The sequence below is a fragment of the Bos taurus genome, chromosome 24 (assembly GCF_002263795.3).
Source record: "Bos taurus isolate L1 Dominette 01449 registration number 42190680 breed Hereford chromosome 24, ARS-UCD2.0, whole genome shotgun sequence".
Lineage (NCBI taxonomy): Eukaryota > Metazoa > Chordata > Mammalia > Artiodactyla > Bovidae > Bos > Bos taurus.
Window position 1 is genome coordinate 24384741 of NC_037351.1, and position 26805 is coordinate 24411545.

At 41.4% G+C, this 26805-nt stretch overlaps 1 protein-coding gene across 1 annotated transcript in view; it reads left to right on the forward strand.

Annotated features, from left to right (window-relative positions):
• The first annotated feature begins 260 nt into the window (after window positions 1-260).
• Window positions 261-26805, forward strand: part of KLHL14 (kelch like family member 14) — a 113075-nt gene continuing 86530 nt past the window's right edge. The window contains exon 1 of the mRNA NM_001192466.2: window positions 261-1201. Coding sequence (NP_001179395.2) covers window positions 261-1201 — 941 coding nt within the window. The remainder of the gene's footprint in view (window positions 1202-26805) is intronic.

The following is a 26805-nucleotide window of genomic DNA, read 5'->3' on the forward strand; positions in this document are numbered from 1 at the left end:
CCCCAGACAGGGCCCCGGGGGGCGGGCGGTGGCGCTCACGGATCCAGCACCTTCAGACCTGCCTCCTAGGGTCGGGTCCGTCCGGAGACCTGAGCTGAGCACTGACCGTGGTTCTTCGCCCTCCCCTCCCCTCCATACCCTGCCCCACCCCGACCACACCCCACCCCCCTCCACCACCCTGCTCACCTCCCTCCCATCCCCCACCCCTGTCTGCCAGGTCGGAGGCGGGTTTAAAGCCAGGTGCGCCGAGGCAGCTCGCCATGTCCAGATCCGGGGACCGGACCTCCACCTTCGACCCCAGCCACAGCGACAACCTGCTGCACGGCCTCAACCTGCTGTGGAGGAAGCAGCTGTTTTGCGACGTGACCCTGACGGCCCAGGGCCAGCAGTTCCACTGCCACAAGGCCGTGCTGGCCTCCTGCTCGCAGTATTTCCGATCGCTCTTCTCCAGTCACCCCCCTCTCGGGGGAGGGGTCGGCGGCCAGGACGGCCTGGGGGCCCCCAAGGACCCACCGCAGCAGCCGCCGCAGCAGCAGCCGCCGCCGCCGCCAGCGCAGGAGGAGCCCGGCACTCCATCCTCCTCCCCCGACGACAAGCTGCTGACCAGTCCCCGGGCCATCAACAACCTGGTTCTCCAGGGCTGCTCGTCCATCGGGCTGCGCCTGGTGCTGGAGTACCTCTACACGGCCAACGTGACCCTCTCCCTGGACACGGTGGAGGAGGTGCTGTCGGTCAGCAAGATTTTGCACATCCCCCAGGTCACCAAGCTCTGTGTGCAGTTCCTCAACGACCAGATCTCGGTGCAGAACTACAAGCAGGTGTGCAAGATCGCCGCGCTGCACGGCCTGGAGGAGACCAAGAAGCTGGCCAACAAGTACCTGGTGGAGGATGTGCTGCTGCTCAACTTCGAGGAGATGCGCGCCCTGCTGGATTCGCTGCCGCCCCCCGTGGAGTCGGAGCTGGCGCTCTTCCAGATGTCCGTGCTCTGGCTGGAGCATGACCGCGAGACCCGCATGCAGTACGCGCCCGACCTCATGAAGCGCCTCCGCTTCGCGCTCATCCCGGCCCCCGAGCTGGTGGAGCGGGTCCAGTCGGTGGATTTCATGCGCACCGACCCGGTCTGCCAGAAGCTGCTGCTGGACGCCATGAACTACCACCTGATGCCCTTCAGGCAGCACTGCAGGCAGAGCCTGGCCAGCAGGTACGAGACAACAAAGGTGGGGGGAGGGTGGGGGGTGGGGGAAGCCCGAGAGGCCGGAGGGAGGGGAGAGGGCAGAGGAGAGGGGAGAGGGGTGTGCTGAACAGGAGGTTCCTGCAGGCTGAAAACAACCGAAAACAAACAATTCAGACTGTGAGGGGGAAAGTTGATTTCAGAGTCCCTGAAAGGTCAACGGGAAACTGGCCTCCGTGCATCCCCGACTGCCAGAAAGTCCACGTTCTCAGTATCTGCAGAGAGGAAAATGGGCTCCTGAGCTGAAATTGACAGGCAGGTGGGACCAAATGTCCGGGCCATTGGAAGTACAGCTTGAGAAGTCTTCCTACTCAGTCCTCCTCTACCTCTCAAAATAGGCTTGGCTTAAGGAAAGGTTCCTGTGATGAGAAGTACCCCCGCCCACTCCACCCCTTCCCTGCTTCGGGCGAGCAGAAGTGCCAGGGGACAACTCCAGAAGACAAGCTTTTCATTCATTCCAACAACTCAAGTTATTTGTTTGTTTGTTTGTTTGTTTGAGGTTTGCTCCCGTTGGAGGTTAGAGTTCTAAAAGGCTTTGTCTTTTAGGGTCGCTGTTGGAAATTCTGGCATCACCCACACAAACTTTTCTGTCTTGTATGTAAAAAAGAAGACCTTATCCTTTTCACTTTTAAAGGAGAGCCGAGCAAGAGATTTCCAGGAGGCAGAGTGAATCCTGCCTAGTAGTTCCTATGTCAAAGGGGAGCACAGTTGAAAACTGAGAAGAGGAGTAGTTAATCTAGCTGCAGTTAGGTCTGTGCGCCTGCTCTAAAGTCACAAAGGAGTTGGAGAATTGTTGTTGTTGCTATTTGGAATGTGTCCCACGTGTGTATTGAAAGTGGGATTTCCTGTCCAAGGGGAGAGAGAAAAACAATGCCTTTTTAAAATGCTGCTGAGATTTAAAAAAAAAAAAAGACTGTAAGAATTGACAACCCTGTTTTATTTGCTCCAATTTTAAAACCCTTTTTAATGAGCCCTCGCAGAGGGTTGCTTTTTCTTTTTAGAAAAGAAGCAGTGTCTTCTTCTCAGTTTCTGAGGATAAAACATCATGAGTCTAGATGCCAAGTATCCCAGTCTTATCCACTAAGTGCTGTGTTAGAAAGTACATGGTTTAAGAATCCATCATGGCCTTTTCCCACTCAGAAGGATGTCTGGAAGATGGGGTCCACTTTCTGCACCCTTATGGAATTAAAGGTTTATTTTTTCCATCATGATGTTTCTACCAGACCTGGGTAACTGAAGTTTAGGAAACTGGAAGATATTCTCTACTGTTGTTTAGGGAGCACTGGTGGTCATGTGAGGCCCACGGGAGGCATGGGAAATCTTGAACTTAGAAATCTTGTAAGTTGCTTTTTCTAATGTTGGTAAGAAATGAATTAATAACTTGTAGTGTCAGAAAATAACACACGAAAGACAATAACACAAGCAAGAATCCAAACTCTTGTGCTTGAATAGTGAATACAGAAGTCCAAATGACAACTAGGACTTGAAATGTATTTTTATTTTGTAAGAGTTCCCATTTGTCTAAAGATCAAGTTGGTAAATTTAATGTGACGGGCAAATGTCATCACACCAAGGAACATTGGTGATCAATATTCTGTTATTTTAACTTTTATGACTTTTGAACCACTTACAGGTATACTTAATTTAGCATATATCTTACATATTAAGTTATAGTCCTGAACACACATGTATTCATATGTTTTAAAATGTACTATCTAGTGTAAATTCAGAAACCCAGAAGGAAAATAAGATTTAACTTGTCCTAAGCGTAACTGGAGGAAAAAATGAGAATTATACATTTGATCCAATAAATAAGCCTAAAGTCCTCAATGCACTTTTACCTGATAAATACGTCCTAGGTTTCAGTGTTAGAAGAGTTGACTTTCAAAATGAAAAATCCATTTCTCACCTTAGTCTGGATTCAGCACGCCAGCTGGGGCCTTCTGGCTCTGTCGTGGTGGATGGCTGAGATACCAGGCTGCCTGGCTCCGTGACCACACAGTCCAGCTTCACTGGGCCATATCATTTGAAGGATATGTAGTGCCGTCTGACCACTGAATGCTTACAAGTGTCATGGATGCTGCAAGAATCTGATACTTCCGCAATAGGAAGGAGACTGTATTTTCCTTAAAAAGCAGATCTGGAAAACAGTTCATGTGAACCTATTGTTGATCTCAAAGTAATATAATTTTGGACTTTGTTCCATTATTAGGAACTGTAGCATTTTAATTTTGGGGACTAATTACATTATTCTAATTTTAATTCACAGAAAGAATGCAGGAATAGTCACCAAGACCTTAGCTTTAATGTAGACAAAAATGCTGTAAGTTGCAACCAATAGTATGATATCAGCCCATTTATTACAGTGTCAGCATAATATAAAAATGTTCTCTCAGCTTTATATGTAGTTTAACAGAGGGATAAATGTGTTAAACAATTATTTTTGAAATTGCATCAGTTTTATTGAAGGCAATTGGATGGAAGGGCATTGTATTTACTACTTTTTATCCACCTTTAGTTTCTAAAGTCTTAAGTATGAAAGAGCTCCTCAAATTCAGAGAAGGAGTTGAAAAATTAAAACTGGCCAATCTATTGAAATAAGTTCAAAATTCAAGCAAATAGAATAACTTCAAAGGAATTTACTTAAGAGTACATGTTTTCTATAGAATGTAGGAATATTAATATAATAATTATATATGTTTTAAAATTTTTAAATTATTGAGTAATTTGGAATTTTTTAAGTCTAAAAAATAAAGTAAGCCAAGCATAAAGACTTTATAAATATGCAAATTAATTTAATTTTGTCTTAGATGTTAGTTTTTCTTATTATACCATTTATACTCAGATTCTATTTTATTTTAGCGAACTGAGCACTGAGGATATTAAAAAATAAGACTTATTATCTTATATTCAAATATACACATAACTAAGATCACAGGACATGATTGGACAAAAATTAAAATATTTTGAAATCTTACTCCTTATTTTTATTTCGCTTTATTGCAAGAAATGGGACACAGAAATTTTTGGAAAAGTTTCTAGAATAGCTATTATTAAAGGCTTCTAAAGCACAAAGATTTAATAAAGTGGCATGACTTGCAACATTTAGTGCATTAAAAAGTAAATATCAAAAACTTAGAGTGCAAGTTCAGTGCAAGAAACCCCCAAAAGTTTTTTATTTGTATTTTTTAAGTTGTTATGCATAATTTAGTTATTGGCCCAAGTAAATCAAATTGGACTGGATCTCTTACATTTTCATTGCACCTCCCACAATGTAACAGTTATATAAACATTTACTGAAAGTTGAAGGAATGGAAATTATTAATTAAGAAAGCCTCAGTATTACATTTTCCCAATATGTTCTTTAATCTTGATTCCTATTGCACATAGCAAAAATTCACTGAACCTCCTCCAGGAAAACACCTGTGACAGAAAAGCATTTGTAAAAATAATTATATTTTTTAATATTTAATTACAAGCTATTGCAGTCCCATATACAGTCCTGTATTGAAGTACAGTTTTCAAGAGATTATATTTTATAGAAGATAAAAGGTTACTTTATAAAGAATTCACTTTCTTCAGTCTTTTTAAAGATTTCACATAAATTGATATAAAAATCTATTTAAACATCAGGAGTACTAATTATCTATTTGCTAAAATGACTTGCAATGATTAAAAAGCCATTAGAATTCCTTAAGGCATAGTTTTGCCTCCTGGTTTTGATGCTTAGAAAGTGTTTCTTTAAATGTAGGATAATATTTTCCATTGGTTCCCTTCCTAAGACCTGAATAAAACCTCAACAAAGCAAACTAATCTTGTATCCATGAATCCTTTAAATCATTGCTTCCCTTTATGTCAATTTGGTACCCTCAGATAAGAACTTGCTAGGTAGTTAGAGTTTCATATCAGAAGTCACTCAGCCATTCAGAATACAATTTGTTTATTATCTCAAACAGGACCATTGATTACAGAATTATGTCACAGGTGTGGGAGACAAATAGTTATATCCTACAATCAAAACGCAGTTAGAGTAGATCTTACTGCATTGCACTGGCTCAGAGTACTTACTGACCACAATGGACATGTTCGAATTTCAACTCACCTTTGTCTTTTTCCCCATTTTGAACACATTGGGCTCGCTCATTACCTTAGCTAATTTCTAAGTTATCTCAACTTTCTACCTTAAAAATTCAGTGAAAAATATGTTACAGTAGCTACTTCATACCAGATAATGTTCTAAGCATTTTACAAACACAAACTTATTTAATGCTCATAATAGCCCTAAGGGATGGATACCATCATTTGCCTCGTTTTATAGATGGAAAAACTGGTGCACAGAGCAGTTAAGCATTTTGCCCACAGCGGCACAGCTAGTAAGTGGTAGAGCCAAAGTCTGAGCCAAGCACCTTGGCTCTTGAGCCTGTGTTCTCATCGATGATGTTTCTACTTATTACTGTGAGCCTCTCTATCCTATCATATAATCTGCTGATTAGCCTTAGAGTTAAATGTAAAGTTAAGACTTCTCTTTTGGAAAGACATTTGTGAGAGTTAAATTTTATTTTATTTTTTAACTTTTTATTTTACGTTGGAGTACAGTTGATTGATAATGTTGTGTTAGTTTCAGATGTATGACAAAGTGATTCAGTTATACGTATACACGTTATCTCTTCTTTTTCGAGTTCTTTTTTCAATTAGGTTGTTCCAGAATATTGAGCAGAGTTCCCTGTGCTATATAGTAAGCTTAAATTTTAATGTATCTGATTTTAAAAGAAGTTAAGGAGGGGTATTACTCTGGACTAGAGGTCAGCTTTTTTTTTTTTTTCCTGTTAAAGATCAAATAGTAATTATACTTGGCTTCAGGGTCATATTAACTCTGTTGCAACTACATCACTCTTCCTTGGTAGCACAGAAACAGCCATGGTAACACAAAAATAATATATAAGTGAATGAGCATGGCTGTGTTACAATAAAACATTTGTGAGCATCAACATTTCATGTGATTTTCGCATGTTATGAAATATTCCTCTTCTTTTGATTCTTTTCAACCCTTTGAAAATGTAACAACCATTCTAGGGGTGGCAGGGGGGACTATATAAAAACAAGAGGCAAGCTGGGTTTGCTCTGTGAGTCATAGTTTTCCAAAACCCATTTTAGGCACTTAGACTACATCAGTGAACAGAATGGACACAACACTTTATCCTTATTCTAGTAGAGAGAATCCCACTGGTCTTCTTGCTTCTGTTTGGAAAGAGTTCACATCTAAATAATTCTACCCTGCCAAGTTAAAATTTCAGCCTTCCATAGTAAGACTTAAAAATTTAAACAGTGATCCCAGGAAGGTAAATGGTGATTAATTAAAACAGTGAATGAGCTGCTCGTTTTCACAAACATACTGGATATAGACCCAGCTAACATAGACTGGTCATTATTCAGGATAGGCTTTAATATCATTGATATGGTATTTTAATGATTTCTGGTAGGAAATTAGAGGAGCCAGGTACATTTAATGCACTGCTTTCTGAGATTAACATGCACATATTGAATGAACTAATCTAGACATATAAATGAACACAGGAACAATTACTTTTCTAAATGCCAACCTGTATCTCCAGCTGCTGTGATCAAAGGGCACTGTTGTCAGGACTTCTGATTTCTAAGTGAATCAGCTGGATTGAGTATGTCTATAGAACTTCTTTGCCTTCTCCAAGGTGGGTAACCCCTAGCAGAGCATGTGTGCTGGTGTGGGTTTGGCTTATGTGTTTATCTCCCAGCTAGATCAGCCTTGACCCCAAAATACGAGTTCAATATGAATTGGTATTGGTCTTAAACATAATTGTGGGTAGACACTTAGGATTTGTTTCAGTTTCATATGAATTGACAAAGCCAACAGAAGATAAAAGTGGAGATGATTTTAAAGATGCTCACACACACACACCTGCACACAGCTGCTGTTTATCAATAATAATGATACCTATCGCTAGTTGAGCACTGACTAGTTGAGCATGAGTGTGCTTAATATATTACTTACATTCTTTCTAGTCCTTTCAGTCTTTTAAATGTTAGACAATTGAGGCTCAGAGAAAATAAGTTGTCCAATTATCTGAATAATGGTGAGTTGAAGTAATTGTCATCCTTTGAAGTACAGCCTCTTGAGTGAATATTGTAATGAATATGAGTGAATATTGTACATATGACTTCTAGGAAAAGGAAACTCCAATCAACACCTCCACATCTTTGTTTTACCACAGCACAGTAGTGATTAAAATTTGCAATTTTCTAACTCATCTTCAAACCACCAAGTGAGAGGAAGAGAATAGAAAGCTCAAATTCTTTCCTACTGGTCTACATACTCAGTTAACTAGTTCTGAGACTAAGGGGCTAAATAATGAGTTTGCTGAGATTTAGTGCTATGATTATTGACTCTAAAAGTAAGGTGAGCTGATATATTTTAAATAAATTGATAAAAATGATTTCCCTAGGGGTCTGATAGTTAAAAGTTCACCTTCCAAGGCAGGGGATGCAGGTTCGATCCCTGGTCAGGGCACTTAGATCCCACATGCCTCATGGCCAAGGAACCAAACCATAAAAAAAGCAGAAGCAGTATTGTAACAAATTGAACAAAGACTTTAAAATGGTCCACATCCAAAAAAATCTTTAAAAAAAAAAACCAAGAACTTTACAGTTTAACTACGAAAACTAATTTTGAAAATAAAACAAACCGAAACAAAGCCTTGAAGCTTGAATTGGAACCAAGAGATTTTCCTCCTCTGTGTGCACTGGAGTCCTGGAGAACTATCAGCTTTGTTTCTGTGAAAACAATAGAAAGCGCATGTTGATAATATTTACAGTTGATAAATACAACAGGTAGAAGCCCGAATTATAAAAATACCTGTATGTTTCATTAACAAAAAATAAGATTATGCTAATTGAGATTTTATTCTGTTTATATTTTGTTTCAAGTAAATCAATTATCCTTCAATAAAAAAAATAATTAAAACAAAAAAATCCTTGACAATTAAAAAAAATCATCTTAAGAATTGCTACACCATAGTGTTTGTGCCTTCTTTCATTCATTTAGAATTCCAGAAAATATATTCAGTGCTGTGTCCTTTCCATTAACATCCAAGATAACTCATGATGCATGGATTACTAATGATGATTTCTCTTTAATGAAATACCAAATAACCACTATTTTGATATGGACAGGAGAGTAAGTTAACCAGGGGAAGGACTTTCAGTTGTAGCATATAGTAAATATGTCTATTTTGCTGTAAATATCAGAAGGGCTTATTTATTCACAAATGTGAATGACAATCATGTTAGAACTATTTGCAATATTAGAAGTAAAGCATAAAGGTACTAGAGAAAACCTACAGTAGTTGGGGAATGGAAATAGCAAATATTTGTGATAGAAAGAAAATAAATCATAGGAAAGTAAAAGAAAAAATAAATCATAGGAAAGTAAAAGAAAAAAAAATAGCAGTAACAAAAGTACATGGAAATACAGTAAATCAAAGAAAGTATTAAGAAATAAGCCATCTAAAAAAGAAACAAAAAGAGAACTAATAGTAAGGGAGGATAAGCAAGAAAATTCTAAAGTTTGGAGAGTGGACACATTCAATATTTGTTGGACTCATAAGCACAAATTAAGAAGCATTTAAGTCACTACATAATGAACATATAATTTACAGAATTACAGTGTTCCACTAAAAGGGAAAATAACCTCATTCCTCAAAAGAAAAAAAATTCAGCAAGAAGAAAATGGTCAGTCATGGAACCTTCACTCCTATAACTTGATCCAGTTCAATAATTATATATTTGTAATCTAGCTAAAATGTTTATAAATAACTCTTTGTTCTTTGCTAGATAATGTAGTACTTTCAGAATGTGAGTTTCAAGGTTATGCCAACAGGAGGAGAAGAAAATCTGAGTGTGTTCTTCATGAATCTTGCTGCTGCTGCTAAGTCGCTTCAGTCATGTCCGACTCTATGCGACCCCATAGACGGCAACCCACCAGGCTCCCCCATCCCTGGGATTTTCCAGGCAAGAACACTGGAGTGGGTTGCCATTTCCTTCTCCATCATGAATCTTAATTCCCAGTATAATTAGCAGACCTGAGAAACGGGGGGACTTCCATGACCTTGGATAGCTTTTCTAAACTAGGCCAATGACCGTGCCATGCGCACGGTGGGAATTCGGGGTGATGCATCGAATTGACTGCTAACAAGAACCTCTGTTGTGGAATAGCCCCCAAACATGTGTCAAACAGGTATAACACACCAAAGTCTGCTATGCTCTGAGATATAGGGTAAAGAACGTGGACGCAGTCATGACTTCATGTAGTTTGCATATAAGAAAAAAGAGTGAATAATGATACAAGTTAATCACACTGATAATACATGCTATAGATTAGGAAAGTGCTATGTTCTGAGAGCTGGTATAACAAGGTGCTGTAACTTGTCACAGTGGCCAAAGAATTCTTCCTCTACAGAAGAAGTTTAAGATGAACCTATTTCCAGAGTAGGAATAGAGATGCAGATGTAAAGAATGGGTATGTGGACTCAGGGAGGGAAGGGGAGGCTAGGACAAATCGGAAGAGTAGTATTAACATATATACTCTACCATGTGTAAAATGGAGAAGGAAATGGCAACCCACTCTAGTATTCTTGCCTGCGAAATCCCATGGACAGAGGAGCCTGGTGGGCTACTGTCCACGAGTTCACAAGAGTTGGACACGACTGAGCAACTATACCACTACCACCGCATGTACAAAATAGATAGCTAGTGGAAGCTGCTGTATAACACAGGGAGCTCAGCTCGGTGCTCTGTGATGACCTAGATGAGTGGGATGGGAGATCGGAAAGGAGGGGATATGTGTATACATGTAGCTGATGCGCTTCATTGTACAGTTGAAACAATACAATATTGTAAAGAAATTACATTCCAAAAAAGAGAAAGAAAGATGAGCTTTGAGAATTGAGATGGCCAGGGTAATGGGTCTGGAGGAAGGCAGGATCTGGAAGCGGGGAGTTACAAGCTGAGAGAATACTAGGCAGCAAAGAGTTTTTGGTACCTTCCAGGAGCTGGAAAAACAAATGAGTGGCTAGAGACTATGGAAGAAGTGTTGTCGAAATCATAGAGGAAGTTGTCAGCCCTGCTAAGGATTAACCACTACATGGATGAATCCCATATGAAAAAATCAGCAGGCTTTTCTGTTTGAACTGACTAAATGAACAGCACTATACTGGAAACACTGCCACCTTTGAATTCATAAACCTAAGTGTGTATCTTGGCTCCACTTTAGCTGAGTAAAATGGGTTAAGAATTATATAGTTCAGCTTCCCAGGGTTTTGGTAAGGATCAGCTGAGAACATGGAAAAAAGAAACAACACGCTTACGAACAGAAAGTGCTATTTGTAATTGATTTTTAATTTTAAAAGATACACTAAGCAGATTTACCTGAATACATTTTTGCCCATCAAGAACACTCTTGAACAGATTTGTGATTTCACTGATAGCACAGAAATAGACTTGTAAGGACTTAAGAGTGAAGTTGGAGGGATCCGAAGGTGATCACAAGGGCATCAGAAGAAAATGGGGAAATCAGAATTTCTGATTGCTCCCAGCAATTTATGTTTAATTCCTCAAAGGGAAAATGATGGCCTTTTTAGATACTACAAGAGTCGCCTATTCTTTCTTTCACAGAGGAGAGGCCCTCTTCTTTTTAATCTTATATATTCGATGTAAAGCTTGGTTTTCTGCGGCTAGCAGGGCCTCTGGTGTCCCTGACTGGCTCTCTTTTCCCAGGGCGCCTGCCAGCGGGCTGGTGGGTTGCACCTGCGCAGGGACCCGGGCTTCCTCGGAGCTCAGCTGGGCCACCGTATGGAGACTGGCTCACTGGAGGCTGCAGGGAAGTGAACTGAAGAATTACAGTCGGTTTCACTTCCCTGCCTTATGTGCCTTCAGGTGCCTCTGAAGACAGGCGAGGCCAGTGAAATGGAGATGAGAAGGAAGAGAGAAAGACCCAGGTTAGAGAAGAAAAGAGTTATTGAAAATGTAGGGGCATTGTTGAAAAATGCAGATGGTTGGATGCGTGTGGATGTCTTGTGTGCATAGCCCCCTGACATAGTGTGCACCGTCGGCTGTCAACTTGAAATTTTCTGTACAGTGGCTCCTGAGAGGTTTTGTTGTTTTTTATTTTTTAATCAGCTAAAGGTCTTGTGTGTAGGTTTGGGGCAGGGACAAAGATTCAGAGTCAGCACTGAGTGAGGAATTACTGGTTTGGGAGTGTGCCTTTTTCACCAAACAGAAAGTAGTCATATTTGTAACTCCTGCTTAGAACAAAGCTGTGGATACTGACTAGCCCTGATTTTTCACACCCCTCAGAACCAGCGTCCCTGGGACATCCTGAGTAAATGGAAAGGATTAGAAGAGGAAATGGAAAATGTTTGAGTCAGAGAGCGAAACTTAGAAGAAAGAACTTTCATGCTTTAAGATGCACACCAGAACCTCAGTACTTTCTACCCCATATGCATGAACAGAGGGTCCTTGATGCTGTGAGGGAGTTCAGCCAGTATTGGTGCCTTATAGAGGCAGAAGTGTGCGGCTCCTTGCAGGGACCAGTTTGGTGGATTGGTTACTATGACAACAGTATCGCTACTGTCAGTGGCAATTCCTATAAACTCCCTGTCTTAAGGTTTTCACAAGGGTTCACTCCAAAATGACATCCGTAGACACGGACTACAGAGTAATAGGAGATATGTGTATGGAGAGAAAGAGAATATGACATAATAGGAGATACAGATAAAAATGTTATGCTATAGTGCAAATATCTTAAACAGTTCTATTGCATAGTAATTAAGACCTAAAAGTCAGACAGATTCAGGTTAAATCCCACCTTGACCACATATAAGCTGGCTCTCCTTGGGCAGTTTACTTAACTTGTTTTCAGATTGCTTATCTCTGAAATGTCAGTAAAGATACCCATCTCCTCAGGGCAATCCTGAATGTTGGGTGAAAACATGTACTGAACTTGACATAGTGCCTGACAGTAAATGCATAATTGTTGATAGCTTTTATTTTTATAGACATAATTCTGTTTATATCAATTTGCCCTTCTGTTCACTTGTTAGGACTCCTAACTCCATACAGGATGTTTATTCTAGAACCGGATTCTCACAGCCTGAGTTCCAAGTGCTGCTCTCACAGTGATGAGGTTCAGCTTGACAGTGTTTGTTTTATCCACCTCTGAGTAGACTGCAGAGCTGAGGCCCGTCCTGAGTCTGGTCCATCCTTTTGATATATCCATGTCAGCAACTGAAAAAAGTTAGAAAAGCCTTTGTGGATTCAGGTTGAACAGCTTTTCTGAGATGTAATTTACATCCAGCACAATTCACCCATTTTAAAAAGTGTACAATTCAATGATTTTTAGTATATTTGTGGTGTTGGCAGCCATCACCACAATTAATTTTATTATTTATTTATTTATTTTTGTGTGTCCTGGATTCCCCAAGACCACCTTCACTTCTGAGACTAACTGCAAGTTCAGGGGTTCAGTTCAGTTCATGAACTGACACAGCTCAGTCGTGTCCAACTCTTTGTGACCCCATGAATCGCAGCACGCCAGGCCTCCCTGTCCATCACCAAGTTCAGGGGTACTAAACTAATACAATTATGTAAAGTTTAAAAATAAAATTAAAAAAAAAAAAAAAAGACAAGCCTTTCACCTAGAACATTTTTTAATCACTCCTTCCCTAAAAGACCCCATGAAAATCGATCAGTCCTGTCTGACTCTTTGCAACCCCATGGACTATACAGTCCATGGAATTCTCCAGGCCAGAATACTGGAGTAGGTAGCCTTTTCCTTCTTCAGGGGATCTTCCCAACCCAGGGATTGAACTCAGATCTCCCACATTGCAGGCAGATTCTTTAGCAGCTGAGCCAAAGGAAGCCCTAAAGACCTATTAGCAATCAGCCCCGACTTGGCCCTGCCTTTTGCAGCCCTAGGCAACCAGTTATCTACTTTCTGTCTCCATAAATCCATAGATTTTCTTATTCTGAACATCTCAAACAAATGGAATCATGCAACATGTGGCGTTTGGTGCTGGCTTCTCTCATGTAGCATGTCTTCAAAGTCCATCTATGCTGTAGCATGTAACAATACTTCGTTCCTTTTTATGGTTAAATAGTATTCCATTGTATAGATAAACCACACTTGATCCATTAGTGGATGGACATTTGATTTGTTTCCATTTATTGCTACTGTGAATAATGCTGCTGTGAGCATTTATGTGTAAGTTTCTTTGTGAACACATGTTTCTCATTTCTTTTAGATATATATACCTAGGAGTAGAATTGCAGGGTCATATTGTATCACAGTTAACACTGAACAAGAGAACCATCAGATTGTTTTCCAAAGCAGCGTGTGCATACCATTTTTCATTACAGTTCCAATTTCTCCACATCCCCACCCACACTTAACACCCGTCTTTTTGACTATAGCCGTCCTGATTGATGTGAAGTGCTATCTCACTGTGATTTGCATTTCCTTAATGGCTAATGCGGAGAAGGCAATGGCACCCTACTCCAGTACTCTTGCCTGGAAAATCCCATGGACGGAGGGGCCTGGTAGGCGGCAGTCCATGGGGTCGCTAGGAGTCGGACACGACTGAGGACTTCACTTTCACTTTTCACTTTCATGCATTGGAGAAGGAAATAGCAACCCACTCCAGTGTTCTTGCCTGGAGAATCCCAGGGACAGGGAGCCTGGTGGGCTGCCGTCTCTGGGGTCGCACAGAGTCGGACACAACTGAAGCGACTTAGCAGCAGCAGCAGCAATGGCTAATGATGTTGAGCATCTTTTCATGTGCTTATAGGCCACTTGTATATTTTTTGGGAAAAAAGGTTTATCAACTCCTTTGGCCACTTTCTAGTTGCGCTATTTTCTTTTTCTTACAGAGTTGATGAAGTCTTTTTGACCTTTTTAGGAGGGCTTCTTCTGGTTCCTTGGTCAAGCTGGGGCCACCTTCTGCAGAAATTGGGTGTTCTATCTGACAAAAATTAAAACAAATGCATGCAGATGTACAGTGGAAAATTCTACGAGTACTTTTATGTAGCACATATGTCTAGTGTGTAAAATTCTGGGTGTTTAGTGTGGCAGAGGACAGTGTCTGTGGTTGACTTTGATGCTGTTTGTTTTCTTCTTCATGTGATTATTTTGGCTTTGTGTTGATTCAGGCATTATATTCCTCAAGTGTAGGAAGATTCCTTGGTGTAGCAAATCTTTTATTCAAAGAAAAAATGTTTATTACTCAAGTATTAATTTATATTATCTATAAGGCAGGTCAGAATTTTTATTCAAACTGTGTTTATACAATAAGTATTTTAAGGAAATGAGGTAAAATTCTTCGACTGCCAAGACAGTGATAATTCATTAGAACTGCTGCAGAAGAAGGAGAAATTAAAAAAAAAAAAAAAAAAAAAAAAACCTTTGAAAAACAGATGCTTTCATTTGAAAGGGGAGTCAGAAGTGCTCCTTGTGGGGATCAGCAGGAAACAGCGAGTCCAGAATCTTCAGTCATGGCTGACATGCACCTTCAGGCTTCCTTCCTCATATCACCAAGGCAGTTTCTGACTTGGAAAAGCTAAGTTTATCGGGAGAATAACTTGTTCTGTTTTATCTTCCTTTGCTACAGTGTCCTTGCAGTTCTCTTTAGGGACAAAAAATATCTACTGCTCTTAACAAGAAATTACTTTTGCTACTCTTAGTAGGTTAGGTTACTTCACTCTTTATTTTAAAAAAATCATTCATTTAATTTTTGGCCATGCCTGGAGGCATATGGGATCTTAGTTCCTTGATCAGGGATCAAACCCAGGCCCACAGCAACGGAAGAGTAGACCCCTAAGCACTGGACCACCAGGCAATTCCCATAGGTTACTTCACTAACTCTTGCTTTGAGTGTGTGGATATGGCAGAATGTTCAGCAAATTGTTTCCTAAGCTTCATGTTTATGCTTCTGGATGGAACAGTTTCTATTTTGATTATCGTTCGCTTCAAACAATCAACTTCTTGCTTTCTGTTAAAAGATTTACATGACTACTACACAACAAAGAGACTCCAGACCACCATCATAGATCTGAGTGCAAAGCAGTAGAAATTTTAACATAGATATCTTATCTGGTTATTCAAAGGGACGAAGTGTTATCAAACTTACAACTTTATAGTTTTTAGTAGCATTACCAACAGATCTCAGGAAAGCAGAGCATCACCTAAATTAGTCACTTTGTGTATCAAGAAGGCAGACACGTCCTTTCCTCGGCAGAAGTATAGAGTAGTTACCTAATTCAAAGTAGTCACTTCAGAACCCTGAGTGGTGGCGGTGCTTTAGTTGCTAGGTCATGCATGTCCAACTCTTGAGACCCCATGGACTATTGCCCATCAGGCTCCTTTGTCCATGGAATTTCTGAAGCAAGAATACTGGAGTGGGTTGCCATTTCCTTCTGCAGGGGATCTTTCCAACCTAGGGATTGAACCCAGGTCTTCTGCATTCAGGCAGATTCTCTACTGACTGAGCCCTAGGGAAGCCCTTCAGAACCCCGAGAAGCCTGGCAAATTTCAGCTGTCACCCAGACATTCTTATACTCAAAATTTTAGAAGAGAAAGCAGACAAAGGAAAACTGAAATAAACAGCACTTTGTTGCACTCAAATAAACTGAAGATTTGTGATTGCTCCAGAGTTAGGAAGCAGCCAACAAAACCAGCAGCAAGTAAAAACCCATTCCAAGAAAGGGGCACCCCCTGTATAGGAAAGAGCCCCTCAAGCTTCGCAGCAGCTTCATCAAACTGAGAGCCCAGGTTCCAGACACAATAGTCTTTTTGACCTAGAAAGCATGATCTCACCTGAGAAAGATTTTTCTGGAGAATCCTTCCCATTTTTTTTGTTTTTTACAGCAAGGAAACTTTAGAATCTGAGAGCATGAGTAACATTTAAAATTTCTGAAAGCACAAAGAAATTTGTCTATGGCTTTATATACATTAATTAGAGTGCCACAAACGCTGATGGGAATCATGGCTCCCCACTCTCTGTGTCTGTTATTATCCCTCCTAGCTGCTCTTCTTCATTGGAACATGGTTCTGCTAAGTCACTTCAGTCGTGCCCGACTCGGTGCGACCCCATAGACGGCAGCCCACCAGGCTCCCCCGTCCCCGGGATTCTCCAGGCAAGAACACTGGAGTGGGTTGCCATTTCCTTCTCCAATGCATGAAAGTGAAAAGTGAAAGTGAAGCCGCTTAGTCGTGTCCGACTCTTAGGTATCCCATGGACTGCAGCCTACCAGGCTCCTCCGTCCATAGGATTTTCCAGGCAAGAGTACTGGAGTGGGGTGTCATTGCCTTCTCCGTGGAACATGGTTAACTATTAATATTTACCGCATGGGCTTCCCAGGTGGCTCTACTGGTAAAGAACCCACCTGACAATGCAGAAGAATAAAGAGACGCGGGTTGGGAGGATCCCCTGGAGGACGGCATGGCAACCAACTCCAGTATTCTTGCCTGGAAAATCCCATGGACAGAGGAGCCTGGCAGGCTAGGGTCCATATGATCCAATGTGACTGAAGCGTTTTAGCACACATGCACATAAGTAGTCGAGCACCAAGCAGAGGAGGAGATGAGGAGTGTTATCCCATATTCCAAATTCCCCACACGGTGTGCGGGTGGTAGGCTGCTACAAAGTGTAGCTCTTGTGTGGTGAAATTGGAAGATCCTTCCTCCAAGCAGTTGTGTTAATGAGGACTGAATTAGTCCGCTTGAGCTGTCATAGCAGAATAACAGGGACCAGGGAGCTTAAACAACTGAAATTTGTTTTCTTACAGTTCTAGAGGCTGGAAGTCCAAGATTAAGGTCTGGCAGGGCCTGATGCAGGTGAAGGCTCTCTTCCTGGTGTGCAGACAGTTGCTTTCTCAGTGTCTGCTCACATCGTCTTTCCTGTGTGTGTACAGCTGGGGGGTGGGAGGAGGAGTGGGGGAGGGGAAGCTCTGGGGTCTCTTCCTCTTCTTCCCCATGGACCGTAACCTGCCAGGCTCCTCTGTCCATGGAACTTTCCAGGCAAGTATACTGGAGCAGGTTGCCATTTCTTCTTCCAGGGGATCTTCCCAACTCAGGGATCAAACCTGCATCTCTTGTGTCTCCTGCATTGGCAGGCAGAGACTTTACCAACTGTACCACCTGGGAAGCTCTCTCATAAGACACCAGTTCTATTAGACAAGGGCCCTACCCTTATGACCTTATTTACCTGTAGCTATCTCCTAAAAGCCTCATCACCAAACATGATCATGCTGAGAGTTAGGGCTTCAACATATAAACTTGTAGACAACACCATTCAGTCCATAACAGGGGCCAAGAATAGGACAGAAGGACTTATAAAACAGGTTCAAGAAACTAATTGAAATGTTACTTTTCAACTAGATCTGTACCGGCAAAATTATCTAGGCAGCTGAGCAATTATCCAAGTCAGCAATATATATATATCTATATATGTATGTATGTATGTGTATATATCTCTCTCTTTCAATAATACAAACCTAGAAGAGAAAGAAAATGTAGGCCTGCTTTCCTCCACCCCAAAAAATCATGTCTAAATCAATAGTTCTTTGAAGAACCAACCACAGAACTTTGTTCTAACCCAAGTCTTCCCCAGTCCTACTCCAGAGATTCTAAATTGATCTGGAGCGTGGACTGAGGAATCTGCATTTTCAGCAACACCCCAGGCTGTTTTGCTACCAGTGGTTGGCTTCCCAGCTGGCGCTAGTGGTAAAGAACCTGCCTGCCAATGCAGGATACCTAAGAGACACGGGTTTGATTCCCAGATCGCAAAGATCCCCCGGAGGAAGGCATGGCAACCCACTCCAATATTCTTGCCTGAAAAATTTCCAAGGACAGAGGAGCCTGGCAGGCTACAGTCCATGGGGTATCAAAGAGTTAGACACGAATGAAGCAACTTAGCGTGCATTCATGTGAAAATCAGGCGACTAAACAGACGCTTCTGTTTTCCTGTTTGCTCCATAGACAATGGAAGAAAATAGGGTCGTCATTTACTGGAAGATAAGTTTAAGGAAAATTTGTTGCATTAAAAGAAATTTGATTCACTGACGTGAGTAAAAAGGATATAAGTCATAGGGCAAGTTATTGGAATGACCAGACTCTATGGGGATTTGTTTCCTGGTGATAAAATTTGGGTACTTGCTGCTCTAGAGAATTTTCAGAATAATTTAAAGCCACACAGTATCGAGTCCACAATGCAGCTTCAGAGATGTGGTGAATTTTCCCAGAATAATTTGTTTCTGCCAATCAGAGATCTGATGATTGAGAAGGATATTGTGGGGGATTGGCTGATCCGGGGATCGCAGAGGCTTCTGCGCATGCGCTTTCCTTTGGCGCCTTCGGAAGACCTCCTAGACCCCACCGGGCCCTTGAGCTAGGGTTTTCTTTAGCATTTAGCCCCTCCAGCCGCGGTGAAGCAGCAAAGAACAGAAAGAACTGGCTCCCTATAGGGAGGGAGAGGAAAAGAAGAGAAGGATAAGAAATTCCTATTTCACCCACCGCAGCAGGGTGTCCCTAAGCTGGTTCCCACAAGCCACACCTCATTGTCTCCACAGCACACAGCCCCCAGGCCTGCCTCAGTCCCTTGCTGCTTATCTACCCCGAAGTAAGGATAACCTTCTTCATTTCTCTTAACCCCAGGATGATTTCATAACATTATTGTTCCTCTAAAAATAAATTCTGAGCCCATGTGAAAGGTGTCGGCTGCGAATCTCTTATCTCCAAGAGGGATACCTCTTTGTTGCCGTGAATAGTCCAAGAGAAGCCTGGCGTAATATATTCAGTTACTAACTAACTTTTCTCCCCGTCTCCCTGCATGGCCACTCCTGCAGTGACTTTCCAACCGGAAACAGCCTGCCTGGCAGGAGGCTGGCTCCCGTTCTCAGAAGGAGCCTCCTACTTTCCCCACGAGAAGTCTCTCCCTGGAGTCAGAGGAATGGATAAAATCAGTCTCTAGACCCTTGATGTGGAATCAGGCCGTTGTCCTCTTATCCTAAATGATTGAACTTCTGTTTGGAGAAACGTGATTTTGTTAAAATATTCATCTTTACTGTTAGGTCTTTGACAGTCAGATACAAATGACTTCAGTGGGAGATATGTAACATCCTGAACTTTTATTTTCAATGTCATTCTCTGATTTGGGGTCTTTCTGTACTTTTTCTTGAAATAACTCTTCCAAGAAAGAACTCTTGGAAGAAAAGGAAGTCATTCTTTTCTCTTCAAAATGGCAACCAGATGGAAAAGAGGGAGAGAAGTCTCAATAATGAGATTGGCTTTCAAGAGGCAGCATAGTCTAATAATTGGCCTTTATCAGGAGTTTGCGTGGAGAAGGCAATGGCACCCCACTCCAGTACTCTTGCCTGGAAAATCCCATGGGTGAAGGAGCCTGGTGGGCTATAGTCCTTGGGGTCTCGAAGAATCGGACACAACTGAGCGACTTCACTTTCACTTTTCACTTTCATGCATTGGAGAAGGAAATGGCAACCCACTCCAGTGTTCTTGCCTGGAGAATCCCAGGGATGGGGGAGCCTGGTGGGCTGCTGTCTATGGGGTCACACAGAGTCGTACACGACTGAAGCGACTTAGCAGCAGCAGCAGCAGGGGTTTGCATGCTAAGTCCCTTCAGTCATGTCCTACCCCATGGACTGTAGCCCACCAGGCTCTACTGTCCATAGAATTCTCCAGGTAAGAATACTGGAGTGGGTTGTTGTTCCCTCCTCCAGGGGATCTTCCCAACCCAGGGATCGAACCCTCATCTCTTATGTCTAACCTACATGGGCAGGTGGATTGTTTACCGTTAGTGCCACTTGGGAAGCTCCATTAGAGGTTTATACATAGGCATTACTTACGTGTCTGTCCCTGGCATGAGAAGGATGCTTTATCTGCCTTTGTCACTAAGAGCTTGAATCTCTCCTTGGCAACAGGTTGCACAGAACCACATCTCTCTTGGGCAAGAAGAAGAATTTTCTCCTGTTACATAAACATTGGTGTCCCTCCCAACGTGTTGGTGGCATCTGTGATAGTGAGCAGGAATATCCCCACCACTCACTTGGAGGCAGACAGATTAGTCTCAGAGGTCATACCTGCCACGAAACTTCCACCCAGGAATGGGGAGGATTAATGAGATGCCATTCCCATTGCAATTCACGCTCTTTAGACGAAAGTCACTAAGTACTCGGTATTAGAGATAGAGATTATATAGGTAATCAAGCAAAGAAGATATTCAACTGTTCCTAGTTACTAAAGGAAACTTTAATCTGGGGATGGGCGGAGGGGGGTGAAGCGGGGAAAACGCTGAGTATTAAATATGAAGTTGGGTGAAAGCCGATGTCCCTCATGATGCCAAGGTCCAGGAGTACAGTGTGAAATGCTGTGTACAGTATAAAGATAGACCCAACTGCCTTATGAACTAAGCCTTGGGGAGACTTACTATTCATGGATTCAGATGAAGACCTTAAGACACTTTTGTCATACCTGCCTCTGCCATCATGAACCAGTGTACAGCTTTAGTATCAGGAGAAATGTGGCAAAAACATTAGCAAACTACCGCACCCTGCCTGTCAGAGAATGTGGTTCTGGTTTCTTCTGTTTATTACAATGTGTCCTCAACTATCGTTTACCTGCCTCTGGTAGGATGTGAAACATTTCAAATGGCATATAAGAAACCATTTTTTAATTTATTTTAATTGTTAGGAAAAATAACGGTGACATTCTGAGATCAGTATGTATCAGTGAAGATTTGAGGAAGAATTCACTAGTGTGCTACAGGGGCAGGAGTAAGAAGTAAGTGGATGGGAAGATAGGTCATTACAATTGTAACATGCAAACCTCCAGTCATTAAATATATCGAGCTTCTCATGGTCAAACATGTAAGAAGTAGCTCAATTGGAATGTGACTAGTTTTTCAGAAGTTCAGATTTTAAAGTCCTAATTTCTTCTGTTTATTAAGGTATGTTCTCAACTATAGTTTGCCTGCCCCTGGTAGGATGTGAGACATTTCAGAGGGTACGTGAGAAATCATTTTTTAATTTATTTTAATCATTAGGTATTACTATATCTTAACATGTATTAGAGAAAAGCAACCCATGAAGCCCATGATTCATAAAGTAATTGCTAGAACCATGATTCTCAATACTGGTTGCATATTAGAATCATACAGAATGCTTAAGATTTTTAAAGAAACACCAATGCTGGTGCCACAGTGGATCATGAAATTAGAATCTCTGAGAGGTGCTCCCACCCTAAATATTTCATGAAAGCTCTCCCAGGTGATTTTAAAGAGCAGCCACCATTGGGAACGGCTTGAATAGACTAGAATTAAGCATTTCAAAGTGATCAGTTTTAAATAAAATATTAAGTAAATAATATACAGATATGGCAGAGAGCATAAAGATACTATATTGTGCTAATAACTGGAGTTCAGTAACTTATCTCTGTCATGGGTAGCTCTCATTCTGGGAGGCAACACTGATCCTAGGTAGCACATTAGATTTGGGGGCTAATCAATAAGACTGTCTGTTTTCCAATATGTCACCCTCTGACTCTTCCATGTTTTGGTTCAGAAATGTTAACTTTTATTCTTTCCCTTTTGCCTTTTGGCACCTCCATCAATACACCCACCTTATTGGACCTTAAAACAGATGAGGGGAAAAAGGATGATAAGAACCTACAATGACAGGTTACTAGATAGTGGGATTGCAAGTGACTTTGACTCCTTTCACCAGTTCGTTCTTTTCTTTGTCATTTTTTCATTCCTACAAGTATTTATTGAGTACCTACTGTATACTACTAAGTGTTTAAGTAAACTTAGAATTTTTCTCAACAAGCATGTGTTGTCTTTATGATCAAACAAATTTTAAAGTCACTTCCATTTTAGGAAAACTAAGGGAAAGATTCTAGAAGGCAATGGCACCCCACTCCAGTACTCTTCCCTGGAAAATCCCAGGGATGGAGGAGCCTGGTGGGCTGCAGTCCCTGGGGTCGCTAGGAGTCAGACACAACTGAACGACTTCATTTTCACTTTTCACTTTCATGCATTGGAGAAGGAAATGGCAACCCACTCCAGTGTTCTTGCCTGGAGAGTCCCAGGGATGGGGGAGCCTGGTAGGCTGCCATCTCTGGGGCCGCAGAGAGTCGGACATGACTGAAGTGACTTAGCAGCAGCAGCAGCAGGGGAAAGATTGAGGGCAAGAAGAGAAGGGGGTGTTGGAGGATGAGATGGTTAGATAACATCACTGACTCACTGGACGTGAGTTGGAGTGAACTCCGGGAGATAGTGAAGGACAGGGAAGCCTGGCGTCCGTGGGGTTGCAGAAAGTCGGACACAACAACTGAACAAGGACAACAAATACTGTATAATCCTCCCAGGTAGCTAGTGGTAAAGAATCTGCTTGCTAATGAGGAGACACAAGAATCGAGGGTTCCATCCCTGTGTCGAGAAGATCTCCTGGAGTAGGAAATGGCAACCCACTCCAGTGTTCTTGCCTGAAAGATTCCATGGACAGAGGAGGCTGGCGGGCTATAGTCCCTACACAGGGCATCAAAGAGTCGGACATGACTGAACGACTAAGCACAGAAAGTACTGTACATGGCTGACATTCTCCAGTCACAATGTAGCTGGTGGGGAAAAGGGGTGACCCTGGTGTCAGAAGTTGAGAAGTGAAGGCATTTTCAGCCAGACCTGAAAATCACAGAAGGGTTGTGTGAGAAAGCCCTGGAGATATTTCCTCTGTGAAATGGAGGAAATAAAGCCCATCCTGAGGCACTGGAAAAGGTGTCCAAGCCCCTTTTCCTCTATTCTTTCATCTGTTAAATGGGGATAATGGTTCTCTGTGTTTTCCTGCCTCAGAGAGGCATTAGCAGGTCTATTTAAAGGCTCTTCTCAGGAAAGCTGCTGTGTAATTACCAAGAACAGCTATGATAAAGAAACCTAAATACAACATCAAATCAGCTGGAACACGTTCTCCAGGGAGTTTACTTCTCTGGAAAAATTTAAGAAAAGGTAGCAGCTCTCCTCTGGGGACTTTTGGGTACCCTTCTAGCTGGAAGTTTAGGGAAGGCTAGCTGATTTGCAAAAAAGTCTCCTTCTGGCCATTGATACAGGATCTTCTTCTGTTTACTTTTCCCCATAGTCTAAGCAGTTTCCTCCTTAAATTTGTCTTTCATGTTTTTTTCAGATCTTAACTCAGAAACACTTTATTCCTGAAAAGAATCTCAAGCAAGGCACTTACCTATGAGAAAAAGAGAGAGACAAAGAAAGAAAAAGGGAGGTTATAACATGGAGGATATGTGTATTTTACAGAGGATAAGCGATGGGGAATTCCTTGATAATTTATAAAAAAAAAAAAGGACTAATGTAATTGATCATTAATGTCAGGCTTTGCTGAAATTCATTTGACAAAGCATGTAGGTTAGATTAGAGGGGAGCAGAAGCTCACAAAGCAAGGACATCACAGTTAAAACAGCTCCAGAGAAAGCCAACCCAGCTGAATCAGGTTACTGGCAGTTTGGTTGAAATGAAGAGATACATATTTTTATATTGGTTGATTAACAATGTTATGTTAGTTTCATGTGTACAACAAAGTGATTAAGTTACACATAATACATGTATCTATTCTTTTTCAAATTCTTTTCCTAATTAGGTTGCTACAGAATACTGAGCAGAGTTCCCTGTGCTCTACAGTAGTCCTTATTGGTTATTCATTTTAAATATAGTGGTCTGTACGTGTTACAGCTCCAGAATCCATAGAGCATTGGACTTGATAGAACATTGACTATAACAGGAAAATGAGAGAAGAGTCAGGATTACTGTAAAATGTGGTGACTTGGATATCATAAGGTTTGGAGACTTCCTTAACAAGGAGCTCCCAGCCAGGAGTGAGTGAGTAGGTTAAATTTATGAATGAGATCTAGACCAATACCATTGCAGGAAGCCCAGTGGTTTTTTATATTTTTGTTAGACTTGCTTAGTAAATATTCTGACTGCTTATAAACAGTGCACCTATGGTATATGAAAAGACTTCTAAGCAATAAAACAAAATGCCAAAGGTTAATAAATGATTCATAATAATAATAGCTGCCATTTATCGATTGATTACTATGTGTTCAGTGCTCAGTCACTCATTCGTGTCCTATTCTTTGCAGCCTCATGGACTGTAGCCCGCCAGGCTCCGCTATGGAATTTTCCAGATAAGAGTACTGGAGTGGGGTCATTTCCTACTCCAGGGAATCTTCCTGAACCAGGGATCGAACCCATGTCTCCTGAGTCTCCTGCATTGACAGGAGTATTCTTTACCACTAGCACTACCTGGGAAACCCTGATTACTATGGGACTATATAAGTATTTTCCATATGCAACTCAGATGTCATCTGGTGGCTTTTCAGATCTGCTAAAGATATGGTAAATTTGTTACAAACCCCTCCAATCCCACGGCCTGTGGAAATTCAAAACCTGTCTGTTTCTGTGAATCCTGGGGGCGCAGAGGTGGTTTTTACATCTTCCCAGTTTTTCCTGCCTCTCAGGTCACTACCATACATCACTACTGTATCACTAGATACGAAATGCCTCCTTGACTCAATGCTTGTATAAAATACTAAGCCTAATACTAGGGTTAGCAAAGTTCACTGAAGTTGGAAAGTCATGGGAAAGTTAAAACTTCTTCCTGTCTTCTCCAGCCTCTCTCTACTGGATTATGTTGGGGGCATCAATTTTGTCTCTCCTCACTGTGCAGAGGCATCGTCTTTAAAGGCAAGAGCAGCACAAAATGCCTTTCCTTTGCTTAAGAGACTGGCTGTACAAGGTGACTCTATTTATGAGTTGCAGCCATTTCTTTTCAAACATTACACTTAGATGACTTTAACACTCAAAACATTCCCACTTTACAGATGAGGCAACTGAGGCTTCAAGGTGTTGAATACCAGCCTAAGGATAGAAAATACATGAAGTGGTAAAAAAGAGAACTTAAATCCAGATCTGGCTGACTCTTAAAATTAACTTAGCCTGGGGCTTCCTTGGTGGTCTAGTGGTTGGGAATCTGCCTACTAAAGCAGGGGACACATGTACGACACAAGCCTCGGGGCAACTAAACCCTCAAGCCACAACTATTGAACCTGCCCACATAGAGCCCATGCTCTGCAACAAGAGAAGCCACCACATTGACAAGCCCGCTCATTGCAACTAGAGAATAGCCTGCATGCAGCAACGAAGACTCAATGCAGCCAAAAATAAATAAATCGTAAAAATATTAAAATTGGCTTTTGAAGGATGGATTTGTTTAAAATCAAAATCACAGCTATAGATCAGAGATGTTGTCTAACCATACTATCTCCTCTCTCTCTAGGTCACTTCTAAAAAAGATAACAAAGAGATGAAATAGACTTATAAGAGCAGAGATAAAAGGAGAGAAGATAGCAGCAGAGGAGGGATCTTAATAGGAGGGATCTTAATATGTTTGGGAACATGTCAATTGATGGGGTTATGAGCATGGAAAAAGCTAAAAACCTAAAGGTCTTGAATAGTAACAACAAGCGAACTGACTTGCATTTCAGAAACTCTCGGGACTTGAGAGTTGGAGTTTCCAGTCTACTGCAGGGCATGGCTAAAGGCAATACCGAAAGTCAGGGGTGGTTAGAAGTATATTAATTTTTAATAGTGTCAGATCCCATGAGTAACCCCTGAGGACAGTCAGCATCCTTCACCCTCAGACCAGGTGGAAGACTATGAGCTATTCTCTGAAAAAAGGGGAAGTGGAGCCTCTGGACTCAAGAATATTGCCTGCAAGTCAACAATCTTGTCTAATGACATAAAATGTCCAAACACACTTTACTACATGAATCTTAAGTATGAACAGAAACTGAGATAAGTGTAAGTCCATTTCTTATGAAAATATGAAAGATAAAATTTTAAAATAAAACAAAAAAAAATAAACTCAAATAGAATTCTGAGAAGAGAAGAAAATAGCACACATCAACCAACTAACCAACCAACCACCACCACCATCACCACAACCACAACCATCGCCATTACCACTCCAAAATTAAAAATAAAAAATAAAGGTGCCCAATGAATATCCTCAGACTCAAAAAGGAGAATAATGAAGTAGCTATAAAAAGGGTAAAATACATCCAGAAGAAGTTAAAGATAAAACAAAAGAATCTTCAAAAGCAGGTTGAAAAGATTGAGTGTGAAAATATATTTGGATCAATCCAAAAAGTCTAAAACATCTAGAAAAGGAAGGCAGAAAGAGCAGAGTAATTAAGAAAAAGACAGTTTCTCTGCCTGAAGAACATGAGATTCGAGATTCAAGGTACTCAGCACAACAGATAGAAACGAAATCACCGTATTGGCTAAGCAATGGAAATAGCAGAGCCCCAGGGATGGAAAAACTTCAAATTCTTTGCACAGACACATAATTTTCAATCCAGAATTCTCTACTCAATCAAATCACCAGTCAAGAACCTGAGCATGGTTATTCCATTT